At 43.3% G+C, this 15,621-nt stretch overlaps 1 protein-coding gene across 2 annotated transcripts; it reads right to left on the minus strand.

The window, feature by feature from the left end:
* Positions 1-2,046: 2,046 nt before the first annotated feature.
* Positions 2,047-15,616, minus strand: KIN (Kin17 DNA and RNA binding protein). Of its 2 annotated transcripts, none has more exons than XM_080567862.1 (13): positions 15,426-15,616; positions 14,075-14,169; positions 13,084-13,127; positions 12,862-12,984; positions 11,746-11,927; positions 10,565-10,613; positions 10,180-10,237; positions 6,596-6,716; positions 6,093-6,143; positions 5,340-5,408; positions 4,161-4,260; positions 3,815-3,915; positions 2,047-2,314 (listed from the first exon to the last, which is right to left on the minus strand). In XM_080567862.1, exons 1-13 carry the CDS (start codon positions 15,537-15,539, stop codon positions 2,252-2,254), a joined length of 1,170 nt encoding a protein of 389 aa, XP_080423988.1. In that variant the 5' UTR covers positions 15,540-15,616; the 3' UTR covers positions 2,047-2,251. The 2 variants fall into 2 exon arrangements, with proteins under 2 accessions (XP_080423988.1, XP_080423987.1); XM_080567861.1 differs by having other exon boundaries at positions 6,596-6,719.
* Between the last annotated feature and the right edge of the window lie 5 nt (positions 15,617-15,621).

Raw genomic sequence — 15,621 nt, forward strand, 5'->3', positions numbered from 1 at the left:
AACCTGTCCTTTGAGAAAAGGTAGAGCTGTTTACACAATCCAGGTTGCTCAAACAACATGAATTTACAGCCAGTCTTCTGTCTTCAGATCCTTTCTGCATAATTCTCCATTTTTTAGATACTGCATTACTGCTTGACTTGCAGTTATGCCTGGGATCCCTGGAAAGCCATTTGGTTCTCCTGCGTGAGGTCATTCCAGACAGCAGCTTGTTTCACTGAGCCTCTGCAGTCTTTCAGCCTTCCTGCAGGGGTCCCCTGGAAACCACAAATCACGGTTCTTTGAGGCAAAGAAATGGACAAGAAATGGTGACTTTGCTGCTACTGACCCTGAACTTTAGACTGCAGTGTGACTGATGTCACATCTCTGAATGTGACATCGCAACAGCATCCTGCCCTATGCAACCCTCAGCCCACTAAGGAAGGTGCTGAGTACCTCTTCTAAGAAAAAATGAAGTATCATGAAAGGATTTTTGCTCAAACACAGAAAATTGTTGCGTTAGCGTGGCAAAAAAGTTCTACTATTCCCAGATGAGCAGAGCAGATGGTTACCTCTTCTCACCTTCCCCAGCTTCCTACATCTCAGCTTCCCCCAAAAGCCACACAGCATCAGGCACAGCAGCTCCCCACAGCTAAGATCTGCTCTGGAAGGTACAGGGGTATCAGTTTTCCTGCCGTCAGGTTCCAGACCCACACAGTGTAATCAGAGGCGGACTGAACCATAAGGTGATGGTTTGTAGTTTGCCTGGATTGTAACTTGCCTGTAAAAGAAAGACTTGCATCTTTCTTTTCGACAAGTGAGGCAGTTACAGCAGTTGGACACACTTCACTGTGCTCTTCAGTGGCTGTGAACCAACAGAGCGCCGTCCCACGTATTTAAAAGGCTGATAAGGAATACACTTACCTAAGAAAGGTTTAAGTTTATTCCTGAAAAACCTTAAAAATATTGTATAAAATGTGACAAAAAAATTTTAAAAAATAAGGTTACTCATTTAGCATTCACAGCAGAGCAGGGAAACAATGGAAATACGAACAAAGGAAAAGGCTCTGGAAAACCAAAACAGTAATCACCAACTCATATCTGCACACACTCAGGTTGGCACCCCAGAAACCCCACAAGTAACATCCAACTTGGCTGTCTACATGCAGATAAATTGCATACTGATATTATTATACCAAGCTGGTGAGGGGTCTGGAGAACAAGTCTTACGAGGAGCGGCTGAGGGAGCTGGGCTTGTTCAGCCTGGAGAAGAGGAGGCTCAGGGGAGACCTTATCGCTCTCTACAGTTGACTTAAAGGAGGCTGTAAAGAGGTGGGGGTTGGTCTCTTCTCCCACGTGCCTGGTGACAGGACGAGGGGGAATGGGCGAAAGTTGCGACAGGGGAGTTTTAGGTTGGATGTTAGGAAGTACTTCTTTACCGAAAGGGTTATTAAGCATTGGAATGGGCTGCCCAGGGAGGTGGTGGAGTCACCATCCCTGGAGGTCTTTAAAAGACGTTTAGATGTAGAGCTTAGCGATATGGTTTAGTGGAGTACTTAGTGTTAGGTCGGAGATTGGACTCGATGATCTTGAGGTCTCTTCCAACCTAGAAATCTGTGATACTGTGATACTGTGATATTAGAAGCCCTGAAAAAAAGGTGACGGAGAAGACTGATTATGTGGATTCTACTATAGCTGATATGTTAACTAAAAATAAGTTGGTGACAGCACTTAATAAACCAGACCATTCTTTAAAAAAATCCAGGAAAAGAATCCCTGGCAGCACTGTTACCTTCCTGCTGTTCTCTTAATCCTTTCCCTCGTTCCCTCCAGCCAGAATCCAATTTTGGCTGCAGGTCGAGAAGCGTGCTGTTTAAACTCCATTGGCCCCAACACACACTGCCTGCCTCAAGCAGCTATTGTAGGTAGTTCTCCACCCTATGGAGCTTGTAATGTACCTCAGTAAATAGAACACTCCAGCGTGCAGCTATCTGCTGTGTTTTACAAAAGGAAATTGAATCAAGGATCATAAAATAACTTTGAAACAGAATCAGACAGTACTTCCACTGATAAGATTTCCACAAACATTTTATGTAACAAATTTATAGTGATCTTTAAATAAAACCAGTTTGCTCGTGGTTGATTTCTATATACATTATAAATACATATACACAGAAAACAAAAACCCTGACATGGTAGAGTCTTGTATCTGCCTGGAAGAAGCCAGAAAGATGTTTTTGGGAACCAAAATCATCTCTGATCCACAGTTAACGCCTCAGGCAAGTTTGGAAATGTCTTCGTACTGGATACCTTCAACTCGGCGTCCTTTTAAAGGTCCCTGGAAAATACGACAGTATAAGAAATAAGATCAAAACATGAACTTGTTTGTTGAATTTCCCACCAGAGAACTTAAAGTAACATAGCTAAGGAGGTCGTATCAAATCTTGCTGCATTCAGTCATTTTTTAAGAAGCACAACTGAAATGAACAGCACTGGAAATCCCAGGCGTTAGCGTTTTTACCCGGTGCCGTGCACAGTAAAAGCACAACAGCTACTTTTCTGTTTAAGAGATCTGCCCAAAAGCCACACATAAATGCACAACGGCTGTTGTACAGGCGATACATAGTGGAACGCATTAAAAAAAAAGAACTGCAGGTTTGGGATTTGTTCACAACACAGCGTTTTCTGTTTCATTGCCTGCAATCTGACTGCAGAATGTGAAAAGGCTTCAGCACTGTCCCAGAAATCTTTTCACATTCCGGACACTTTGTGTTAGTTTAAGTTCCTCAGATTTGGGGGGCAAATATAAGCAGCTGTTTTGAGTTGATTCACTGTGAGCTTCTAAGGAAAAACAGATTTGATTTTGAACACAGACTTGTTATATATAAAAATCCTGGTAACCCTACAATCATTATGAAAATTCTCACAGACCTCAGTGGTTTCTAGTGGTAGTTTCACCCTTTTTTAATTTATAGACTTAGAGTTCACACAGAAGGAAGTAATCTTTACATCTACAAATACAAGAACAAGAGAAAAAGTAACCTCCTTTCCCAAGACCAATGTTTCATGATCCTCGTCTCCAACCAAAGCTGTGGTTAGGACACCTGCACAGTCTGTCCTCAAGTAAATTCTCCAGAATCCCACAGGGGCTGAGTTTCTGCAGCCCTTCTTTGAACAGGATACTAACAGGTATCTCCTGCAAGGTGTGTTTGAGAGATCTCTCTTTGAGACAATATCCCCCCTGCCATATCGATGAGTTTAAAGACTGTTTGGCAGAGGAGAGCAAAGAAATAGCCACACACACAGAGGTGATCACATGGCTTAACTTTAGCCCAGGGAAAGGTGCGATGTAAAAAAAAAAAGAAAAAAAAACACAAAACCAAACCTCAAATGTACTTGTTAACTATAAACCAGACAACAAAGCATATAAGGGCCCATATTCAGTCTAGCTAAAGGGAGGAGAAAGGGAGGAGAAAAATCACCTCCACGCATATTTCACTTTTTTTTTTTTTTTTTTACCTTCCCACAAAACAGTGCAACAACGGCCACATTCAAAACAAACATACAAAATATTCTGCAAGTCACTTTCAAGTTAAAAACTTGCCAAAGTCAGCATCTGGGCATCTTCTTAAAGGCAAATAGCAGAACCTTAGTCTGCAATGAACATGCATCTGTTTTCCTACCAGTTGGGAACAGGGGAGTGAGCACAGCATTTTGTACACCACAAACCCCACCAGTAAAATGGGATTAATGATACCTTCTTTTTTTACTAAAGCTCTCCAGCATACAGATGAAAAAGCACTCCACACAAACTAATCTTACAGCGTTTTATACTTACAGAGTCGATGATTATTGTTGCCGAAAATTTCTTTTCATTGATAGATTCCAAGATGCCTTCGTTTCCCCTGTAACCACCATTTAATACCATAACTTTCTTGCCTGAAGTGAGAAATAGGAAAACAGTTACAAAACAGGGCTCCCAACTTCTTTTCATGGAGTTGGGTTCAACTTCACCACCCGCCAAGGAACAGAAGGCTTCTCCTTGAGGCTCCAGCAAGCAGCCCCCAGCTCTACCCACTCACAAAGTGTAGTTTTCAAGTGAATGATTTGTGGTTTAAAAGAACTGCAAGTTAAGTTTTGCTGTGACAGCTAAGTTGGAAAACAAGCAAAACAAACAGCCATACCTGGTGCTGGTATTACAGTCTCCAGATGTGTTTGATCAAGCTTCAGTTTGTCTCCAGAATCAATCATCTTCACAACTGCTGTGTACTTGTCAATCACTTCCTGTTGTGAAAGGCAGAAGCCAATCAGTGACTATGACATAAAAATCCTTTAAATTTACATTTTCAAAATTAACAATTTCAGGACCAAGAGTCTGCATTTGTACATTTTCAAATGCAACGATGACTTCTGAGCTGTCCTAAAGGCATCCAGCTTCTGCAAGCCACCGACTGGCCTCACACTGAAGTTAAGGCTGCACTAAAAGGGCTTCTCTTAAACATCAAAGACTGGTTTCCTTTGTAAATGAAGACCAAAATTTTTTGTCAGCCTTGTCTGAAGGTTTTGTCAACCTTCAGATCAGCTACCTTAGCTATCCTATCGAAGATGGGGAGTAAATTCTTTCTCTCATGGTAGACTAAGCTGGCTGGAAGCCACACAGTGATGCTGCCTCTCAATGAGGAAAAACGTCACCGACCATCTTTACACCTAGCATAAACCACGTTCAACCTCCCATGTTCAGAGCTCGGTGGAGGACAGCCACTGGGACACGTGACCTGCTGAGATGCTTACCAAAAAAAAGCTGTGATTTTTGAGCTCTCTATGCTGCTGTCAATCATTCAAAGCATGCTTGGGTGTTGTTCTTTGGTACTCTTGCCAGAGACTGCTGGGCCTTGGACTACCTAGTACATCATCATTTCACTGGCAGGGGCTAAAAGAAAGCACTTCTGAACAGAGCAAGGCTTACAGACTGAAGATTTTGTACACAAGGGAGATCTTGCTCAAAGGCAGCACGCAGTGTAAATGTTTGTGCAAAACTGACTTGTCTCAGATTAAAATGCAATTGCACTGCTCTTGGTCTTCTCACACTGAAAAACTGACCGTTCCCCACGAGGGATGTGTTCATAGGGATAAGCTGGGCAGGACAAAAACAGTTCTTAAGAAAGGATCACTGAGTAAATGCAACTAAACCAATTCAGGGATTCACTCTGCCCAAAGTCCCAGTGAAGTTAAGGTGACTTTACAGCCCCATCAAGTGTTCACTCGAGGCTGAACAGCTTACACAGTGAAACAGAAAACTTCAGAAGTCATCTGATACCAGAGCAACCCAACCAATGCCACATGCTTCCATTTGCACACTTTACCTTAACAACTGCTTTCTTTTTGTGATACTTCTCCCCCAGCTTTTTTGTGATGATTTTTACAACGATTTCCTGGAAGATTTGAAAGGAAGGAAAAAAAAACATTAAAATGACAAAATATATACAAACAATTACACAATCTAATTACACATGCAAGTCACTCTAACCCCAACCACAGTGACACTATAGACACAGTGAAGGAAGCAGCAACAGTAAAGACTCAGCATTCAGAAACTTGTCTTTATCCTTGAATTGTTGCCTCCAAGTATAATCTCTCAGGACTTTTTTTTGTTTTACATATTCAGTTACATTTTAATGTAGGATATAAAATGACAGCCCTCAATGGTTAAAGGGCAGCTCTTGATCTAAAAACCAGTCTTAGATGAAGTCTCTCAGCTCAAAGGCTGATGCTGAACTCTGCATCTCTGAGAGTCAACTACTAGTGTAGAAAGAAGAGGGCTGTAAGTCACGCCAGAATTTAAACACCATCTGCAGAGACTGATGGCACCAACTCCTTAATTAGAGAATTCCACCCCATCCGAGATCTGGCATATGATGTTTCAGACTGCAGATCATGGTCAACCAGGGAGAGTAATTCCTCCCAGATACTGTAATTTTTCACATTTGGCAGCTGGGAAAATGAGTGAATTTAGCTTGGGATCTGCTTTTGGATCTTTACATGCTTCAAATCACTAGCAGCTTTAGAGATGCAAAACTGGTCACATTTGTTTTAACAATATCTTTTAAGACACTTACAGGCTGCAACCAGTAGTCGGTTCGAGATATTCTTTTCTTCTCTTCTTCAAGCTACAGAACAACAACAAATAATCACCATTTATTTCCTCCTTTTACCGCAGCTTCCCCATGCTTTCAAAAAGCTGAACCAATTCTCCAGACCCACATCAAGTAGGGAAAAGTACTACAAAGGTATGTCAGCGTTGTTTGCTGCACAAAAATGAATCTGATGAGATCCAGCAGTCCACGATAAAATGATGGAGATTTACATTTATTTCTGTCAAGATAATTTCTTCTCTTGCAAAAGCTGTATTCCTTTATTTCCAACATGCGGATTGTGTGGGGAATAGGCACAGATGAGCAGCAGAAAACAGTTTTAAATGGGAAGTGGGATAGTTTTGCCTGATAGGATGTGAAGGTCTGAATTCCACAAGAACTGAAGGTCTGAGGTAACTTCAAAGGGAGGCCCTGGCAGAGTGGACTCATTGGGGTTATAAAGACAGAGATCCTTGCACAATTGTTACCTCCATAATCTCATCCAGTGCAGATTTCTTTTTTTTCTCTTTGGACTGACCAGAGCCATGAGCCGATTCTTTTCTTTTAACTGCCCCTTCCGCCGCCTTCAGTGCACTCGGTCCAAGGACACTGCTGGAAGAGCAAGATGGCGTTTTCACAGCAGACCTCAACTTGTCTCCTCTACCAAGATGCATTTGAAGAACTGGCTGGACAAAAAGGCCTGATGATCTGTCTGACTTCAGTCGTGCAAAGTCATCTTCCAGACCACGCACGCCTCCTTCTCTAGGACTGCGCCTTGCAGCGAGAACTGATCTCGAGGTGTGAGTTCCACGTCCGCTGATGTTCGCTGCTAGCAGCCCAGCTGAACGAAAACAAATCCAGTGGGCAGTTCACCAGTGCAAAAGCAAAGAGGTGACTGGGGACTTGAGTTAAATGGTAAGGGCAAAAACAAGTCTGCAAATAAGAGTTTCAAATTTGTTTGGAGTATTTCTTTCAAATACGTGAATCAAAATGGCAAGCTTGGGGCTGTAGAGAAGCCGCCTGGACTGAGCGACTCTCCAACACAGGTAGAGGCCTGGAAATCCTTCCAGACAGAGATAATTAATCAGGCAGAGGGAGGGAAAAAGAAGGGGAAATTGTAGAAAAGGGCTCTACACCCAGCAAATAAACACCACCTTCAAGGTCATATGTAAAAACAGGCAAACAGCCTATGACTTATGAAAGAAAAGAGCAATCTGCAGAAATATTTTTATCTTAGGGATCAGGGAACACCTAGGTAAAGTGAGAAGTGCTTAAAGGCAGCCTGTGTTTGCACGTTTTTGTAAAAAACATTTGGATGCAGTAAAAAATCTAGGTGTTTTCTCATCCATAAACATGAAGCAGGCTGCTGTGAGGTGGACAGTAAGATAATCTTACTATGGCCTTACAACAAATCTCATGTTTTGCCGGTGGTCTGTCGTGAGGACGTTGGAGGTACTAGCAAAGGGAAGGTTCATAATGGGAGTGAGACACAGAAATGGCAATAGAAACAAAACTGAGAGAAAAATCAAATGTGTTTCAAAGGAAGACTGGAAAACCTCCATAATAGAGCTCTAGAAGAAGTGGCACATTAAATCACAAATCCAACAGCAAGCACTTAAAATAAAATTCCATCTAGGGCAAAATACAATTAAAACATAACTGCAATACCCACGCTTAAGAAGGAAAATGACATTTCTGTGAGGTCACTAAGGGATTCCCGGGTGCCAGGACTAAACCAAACCTTATTTAAGGTACTCTTTAAGGACCCTGGGACAAAGAGTGAGAGACCACCAATGCTATTCAGGTGTGCCATCAGTATGGACGGCAAGAAAGAACTGGATGCAAGAAAGGACTGGTTTACCTTGAAAACCGTGTTTTACAAGAGACAAAATTAACTAGCGCATTAGGCGAGCTCACATACTTTGGAACAGTTTACAGAACAGAAGCAGAAAAGGGTCTAGCTATAATCGTGGATGACAACTACCAACGTAGACCAACCACGAGAGTCAAACACAACCCTGAGGCATCGAGACAGGCAAGTATTAGTGCCTTGCATAAGCCACGGTGAGGTTTCCTTTGCAGCATACACAAATTGGATCAGCTCTCCTGTTCCAAGAAAGTTTAGCTGACTCTGGAACAAGGACAAGGAAGGGATTAGGAAAACAAGGCTATCACAGTACAAGCCTGCTCGTGCAGCACAGGAAGGGCTGAAAGGTTAAAGCTGTTCTCTATATACATTTATTGCCTGAGGAAAAAGAATCACCGGGGAGAAAAACAACCATTTACATTAAACACCCACACCAACACAACACCAACTGGTATAAACTGGCCGTGACTGCATTAGACAGAAAACTGCAGACAAGTTCCTAAACATTAGGGCAAACAGGTTCTGAAGGAACTCCCTGTGGGATTACAGGGCTGGGGAGCCCCTGACCGTGTACAGCAGAGGCTGATCAATGTGTGGACAGGTCTGTGCGCGGGTACATTTGCAGTGCTGTGGATCGGAGTGGGTGACCTTGGCCATAGCTCCTGCCCATTCCTTAATTAGAAGTGATTCTAATCTTGTCCACTACAGCAGCCCTGTTAAGAAGGGATTTGAGGACTTAAGTTCTCAAAGGAAAAAATAAACCCAGGCCCTCAGTTTACTCAAAGGCAGTGAGCATCAGAAGCCGTGCCTGCAGTGGTGATTCCCAGCTCCGTGTCAGCCACACGGACACACAACAGAGGGCACACCTCCCCTCTCACCCCCATTCTCAGTAAGTCTCCAACTACACCTCTGTACCCAACAATCAGCAGCCCCACATCCTCCAAAATCCACCATCCACAACCTACGGCCTCTTGGCCCTATTTCTGCCCCCAGTCAGGAAATGCAAGCGCTAATCCTTGGCAGGATTCTGCAGCGTGTGGTATCAGGTTGAACTCAAATGATCCTCAGTAGCAGCCAACACATCTCACAGCTGCAGAACACACCTTTAGGCTGACACAGGGAGGCAGGATTCACTTCAGTCGTACACGGAAACTATATTCCCAGTGACAGATAAACCGCAGGCCGGTCACCTTACTGTGAAGGAGATATCCAAATTTTGCTTCAACACTACCATTACGAAGCTTCCATACAAGTACCTATCGTATACTATGAAAAAATGAGACCTCCCGATACGTGATTTCACATTCCGCCAAATTTTAGTGAGCACCCTAAAAGCAAATCTGAATTCTTCACTGAAACCATTCAAGAGAGCATCTGCATTACGTTTCAAACTCATCTTAAGCACAACTCAACGCTTAGGGATAATTTACAAGTATTCCTCAAAGCTTGCATCTGTATCTCTTACTGCAAAGAACTACTTTGTCTCATTTTCTGCCTGGCATATCTCCCATCAGATACCTTATCTAGAAGCTAAGCTTATGATGAGAAGCAAACTTTCATTTTACGTGCAATACATTTAATTACGATATTGCCTCACAAGAAAAGATGTAATGCTCATCACACGGTTCCACAGACTGCTATAAGTATGTATTATTTGCGTTATTGATCCCTTTTGTCCGTGTTGCTTGTGGTTATATGATGACAATTAAATTTGTGAACTTCAGAAAGATTTACGTCAGGTAGATTCAGCTCCTTTAAAGATGATCAGGGAAAGCGTTACCTCCAATTAGACAAAGTAATCAAAGCTTTTAGGAACTGAAATGAACAAGTCATGAACACCCATCCACAGCAGGCAGCTGGGACTAGATGGGATTCACCTTAAACAGTTTGATTAGATCCCTTATCCACCCTCGCACATAATCTCTTCCTAGAGGAACCTATTACTGCCTATTACCTTGTTGGCATCTACCACGAACCTTAGTGAATTCAAGAAGGCTCCTCACAGCATACGTTTAAGATCTAACCATTCATCCACCTAAAATACAAAAGAAACCATGAAGTCGCCTCGTATCCCCTCCTGAATAACTGTCAGGAAGAGATAGCAGACCCCAGATACTCCAGGACAACATACATCTTCCAATACAAACACCACTGACATGTAAGTAATTTGTAAAAGTCAAGGTTGCCCTTAAATTCTTTTCTCACCTGGTTTTAGAAGATGCTGCTACTGAAGTACTTGCTCCTTTGTTTAAATTAAATGCAACTTAAAAAAAAAAAAAAGGAAAAAAGAATTACTCTATTTCTATCTTTAAATGCAAGTACATTGAAAGGTGTTACAATTTTAACAATCCGCAAATGGGAAAGGTCGTAAGTTTGAAAATACTTACTAATTTTTGTTTTAGCTTTTAAAATAAAAAAGTTCAAAAAATATACACAAAAATTCTCTGTATTTCCACATTTCCGTTGCTCTTTTTAACTTATCTCAAAGCACTTTGTGAAGCACTGAGCAAGCCTTAGTTCTCATCACATTTTAGTCCCAAGATCAGCTTCTGTAAGTTCTAGAAAACTGCACGTTTCAAGAACTGGTTACCTTTTTCTTCTTCATTTTCTCTGTTCAGTTCAGTATAGACTGGTGCCTCCTGCCAAAAGGATACAAAATAGATTTCAGAAAGCTGAGCCAAGGTATCATTTTTTTTTGTGATCATTGATTAGCTCAGTTTTACAGACCACTGTGAGGTTATCTAGTAACTGTAATAATCTGCCTGGCTTGATTCATACAATTATAAATTGAAAACATTATCTCATCACAGGCTCCTGTGCAAAATTAACTACTCAACGCTCTCCAGAGATGCTGTCTAAACTTGTTTGATTCCAGCATGAAAGGAAAGCGGGCTTACCTTAAGTTTTCTCATTTTGAACCAGCATGATTAGACTGGTTTTTGGACAGACTGACAACCTGAAGAAGAAAAATACTGGAATCTTTCCAGATTTTTAGTACTAAAGGCTCAGACCATTTAAATTTCAATTAGTTTTAAATTAACGAAAAGATAATTGTTTACAACAGCATTTAAATGTACCTATCAACACCCAGGATCAAATGGGAGGTCTCAATCCCAGGCAACAACGTGTAGGGAAGTCGTGGAACGAAGCCAAAGGAGCAGCTCCCAAACTGCATGCCGGGACTATCTAAAAACTTTTGACTTTGTGGATTTGATTATTTCAGCCTCCCAAGTTACCTTAGCCTCCCTACTGTACTTATTTGCAGCCCTAAAAGTTTTTAAAACATCATAAATGTAGACATCATACTGGACACTCTTTATTCTCCTACCTTAAATTCAGGATTTTTTAATTGCTAATCACTTGAAGGGAACTATTACTCATTTGGTAGTAAAGCAAGCCAGATACAAAGCAATTCCAAGCTTTCCTCCAGAGCAGGTTACAACCTTAGATAAATGTTTAACAGAAGTTTCAGAACATAAATGAAGTAATGTGATGATTTTAGCATGGGAGAAGACAGCCTAAATCAAACTTAAAATGGCTAGGATCAGACAGTAAAATGGGGAAATAATTTTCCTCTTGGTTTAGAGAAGAACAGCGATGTAAATTCAGCCACATTTGCCCACTGCTCCCCGGTTTGAACTGGTGCTCAGCTTGTAACCTCATGCATGAAGATTACTCTTCACCTTTTAACTGACTGCAAAGGAAATGCCAGTGGAAGGATCCTAGCAGCATTAACTTAACTGAGAGGAAATACAAGGTAGTTTTCCTCACCAGTTCTTTCCCCTCCAAGCCTCTTCTAACTTGCTGTTCGATGAATTTAGCAGTTTTTTCTTCATCGTCAAGGTCTTGTTTCTTCTTCCTCTCTTGTTCCTGTTGCCTGCGAATAGTCTCTGGGTCCCTATCAATATACTGAATGTACCAGCCTTTTGGAGTCTCATCCACCTTGCAAAGACCTAAAAAAACACAAGAAAAAGAAAGTTTAATATTAACAAACAACAAGCGAGGAACGAAGAATACATCAAGATCATTTTCATAGCTCGTATTTGCCGTAACAGGGCAAATACTTTTTTATGTACTTCATAGGGAGACAACCTACCCCTTACTGGCCTAGTAAAATTGACTTTGAATCATCTTTAGTGATTGTTTCTTCCCTTCAGCTAGCCAGTTCTATGTGGAAATAGGCCAGAATACAAAATAAAGTGGACAAAATGCTTTACAGCACTTTCCTTATTGAAGGAAAGGCTTCCTTCCCATTGTTTTAACGAGGAAGAAAACAGAAACCTAACCTCTATAAACACCACACACTAATAGCAATGTACTATAGGAAACTTCACTATGCTCCCTTACTGTTACTGCCACTCAGAGTGGCTTTTCAAACGCTAAATGACTCATGAATGTACCCTGTAGCACACAGGCAATTAAGCCAATGTAAACTTTGTCATATCAGAGTGCCACACAATCTCTGTTCCCCCCACTGAACGCAAAATTGCTTAAATCTTTTCATTAGGCCGAGAATGAAAACAACTGCTTGCTTCTTGTCACCTTAAATCCTGAAGGGTTCTGCATTTGTAAGAGATGTCCTGCCACAGTTTTTACTTTTTAAATGGCAACTCTTGGAAGCTGACTTAGGATTTAACAATAGCTCCAGTAACTACAGGAAAGGTTCGTGATTGACGCATTTCTCCCAGACCTCTGGCACTTTCCATAAGCAAATTCCTAATGGTTAGCACAGAAGTGTGTTTGTGCATCTGTTACACACATACAGGAGGGAAGGGGAAGAAAGGAAAAGGAAACAGGAGAACTAACACAAATGCTTACTGATTCCTTGTCAGCAACGCAATTATCCAATCATTTTAGAACTTCCTGACCCTGACCAACTCTATTTACCTTCTCTCCCCAACCATTTCGTAAAATCAGTCAGCGTTTCCCACTGCGTGGCGTTCATGTGGATGTGCTCGCGGTGACTGATGTATTCGTTGTACACGATGTTATTGTGGACTCTCTTTGTTCCTGAAACAGAATTATTATTAAACTAAGTACAGGACCTAGGAGAAACCAAGCAAAATGGAATCAAGAGACAACATTAAAAACAAACAATAAGATATTTACCAAATCGTCTCCTGAGCAGCTCTAGGAAATCATTTCGGAATTCCCTTAGGGGATAAAAAGAAAGTATTTTAGGAAAACGTAAACAATTACGAAGACATTTATCATTGTCATTAGCAGTGAAATGTCTGCAGCATAAACAGGAGCATTCTTTGAGCTGAGCGTGATGAAATTCAGCCGCTCGTTTCCCTCTTTTCAGTGAGGTGGCACTAAGTGCAGCGTGTCCGCACAAAGAAACGCAGCATGCTACACGCCCGTACAAGTTAAATCCTCCGAAGGCTAATACCCTTTCAAAGGGATAAAACAGAAAGAATGAAGCCTGAACACTTCCCGCTAACTGCTGGTATTTCATTACCAGGTATCTTCCCGGGTTGACTAACGCTGACACAAAACACAAGGCAGGACAAAGGGCAGCAGCAGGTTGGGGAGATTGATCACTCACTTCCCCGCTAATTCAATGGCAGGAGGATAAAGCCTCCCTTCAGCCCAGTGCCGCAGACAGCTGCGGTCAGCCCCGCTGTCAGGCAGGTCAGCTGGACAAAGGAACGAGGGAAACAGCGAGACACAGGGCAGACCACCGGCTTCTTATCTCCCTGCGATGGTTTTCAGCTCTTTGTAACTCTGAGTGTGACAGCCGCTGAGCTGGGGCACAACAGGGGCATAATTTGTACGGGAGAGCAACTTAAAACAGGACTCAGACGTGGGATAAAACTGTCACATTTGGGCTAAAAATCTGGGAGAAAAAACTGCCTCATTTGGGGGTGTAAAAAATCTCAAATGGGATGAGACCGTCAGATTTTAAACATCGTGGCTCCCTGAAATCTCTGCATGCTTTCAAAAGGAAACTTTTCAAAGAGCCATTAAAAAACTTAGCTGGCACTAAAACGTATCAGAATGAAGTGTCTTCAGTGGGACATAACTCGCCTTAAGAGGTCTGGCTGTGCAGATCCGACACAGGAATGCAGAGCTGGGTAGGAAGACGTAGCAAACTTACTCAGAGAAGTAATTCAGGAATTGCTGGGGATTCTCAGAAGCCAGCAGCAGTTGTCTCTGGTGGGACTCGGACATGCAGTGACATTTGAAGCCATTCTGTAAGATAAAAATAACTATTTTAGCTTTGTCTCAATTTGTAACAGGCAGCTGAAAATTATTAGAAGTGTTTTATAAGCGGATGTCTCACGTAAAACACCTTAACCGAGTTCAGTCTTGCCTGTCATCACTGGAAAGAGAACAGGATTTGATCTTCTTGGGTCAAAGGAAGAGGACAGCAGAACGAGCTGAAGAACAGTATGCTTACACATCCACCGGGGGTTTTACTTCTCTTCCAAAAGCACGTTAAAATGTCTGTTCATGAAGGACAGAAAACTAAAAGCACAGTTACCCCAAGTGGAGGTGCTTTTAGGGTGCAACCCCGGTGGAAACCAGGAGGAAGAGGACACTCGCATCCCATGAGCACCTGGCCCCAATTGAACAGACAAGTGAAAAGAGGGGGAAGGGTCAGAAAAAACCCATCTCTTTCTAACAGGAGAAGCAGGGAAGGTACTGAGACAGCATGAGAATTGCTGCACTTCAGACATGCAGCATCTTGATGCTCAGACATGAGCATCACTGAGCTCACCCCGAGCCCAAGGGAAGCCATGATCAACCTAAACTCCTCTCTAGGGCTGGTGAGAGCCACCTCGCTCTTATCCCCACTGCCCTGTCAAGGTTGTGGGGGTGAATCACCCCAGCGGGGTGGTTTGGGACCATCCTATGCTCCCTCTCACCCAGGGCTGATCAATCACCGTGCTGGGGATTGACTGTGCCCAAAAAAGGCTCGGGACCATCATGCTTTGTCCACTGTGGTTCAGAACTTCTCCCAGAGGGGGACTGGTGATCCCAGTGGGATAAATCCCTATCCCCATTGATCAGCAGCCCTTGAGGTCCCACCCAGCTTCTCCCAAGGGGATTTTGGTCCACACAGCAGTGGCTGCAAATCCCAGAGCCCAAGAATCCTCCCCAAAAGCAAACAGGGATCCCTGGCTCCGAATGAACGAGATCCAGCCTCTCCCTGACAGGCTCACACCCCACGGGCAAGACGAGAACCCACAAAAGGCGACCGATGGACGGCTACCAGCCCTACAACCCCTGCTGGGGACCCCTACGAGAAGGTCGGGAGCCCAATACACAGCCCCTGAGGGGATCGAGGCCCTTTAGACGCCCTCACACGGCCCCCAGGGGGGGTCGGAGCCCTTCAGAAGCCCCCCCCCACAGCCCCTGAAGGGTCGAGGCCCCTCAGAGGCCTCCCCCCCCCCCCCCCCCCCCCCCCCCCCCCGGCAGGATTTGGGCACCCAGGGCGGGCTTACCTCGTCGCGGCACTGCTTCTGGCACATCTGGCAATACCAGCGGAGCTTCTGCAGCCCCTTGGACTTAATGCGGTTGGCGATGGCCTTGGGGCTGAGGAAATCCGACTTCCCCATGGCGCCCGCGGGCCCGCTCCTTCCCCTGCGCCCTGCCGGAAGCCACCGCCGGAAGTCGCCGCGGACCTACCGGAAGTCACCG

This window comes from Anser brachyrhynchus (assembly GCF_964034855.1).
Source record: "Anser brachyrhynchus genome assembly, chromosome: 1".
In the NCBI taxonomy this organism is placed as follows: Eukaryota; Metazoa; Chordata; class Aves; order Anseriformes; family Anatidae; genus Anser; species Anser brachyrhynchus.

Coding starts and splice junctions, on each gene's coding strand:
- KIN (XM_080567861.1), bottom strand. CDS start 15,539: ATGGGGAAGTCGGATTTCCTCAGCCCCAAGGCCATCGCCAACCGCATT. Junction 12,985..13,083: donor GCTGCTCAGGAGACGATTTG/GTAAATATCTTA, acceptor ATTCTGTTTCAG/GAACAAAGAGAGTCCACAAT. Junction 11,928..12,861: donor GAAATGGTTGGGGAGAGAAG/GTAAATAGAGTT, acceptor GTGTTTTTTTAG/GTCTTTGCAAGGTGGATGAG.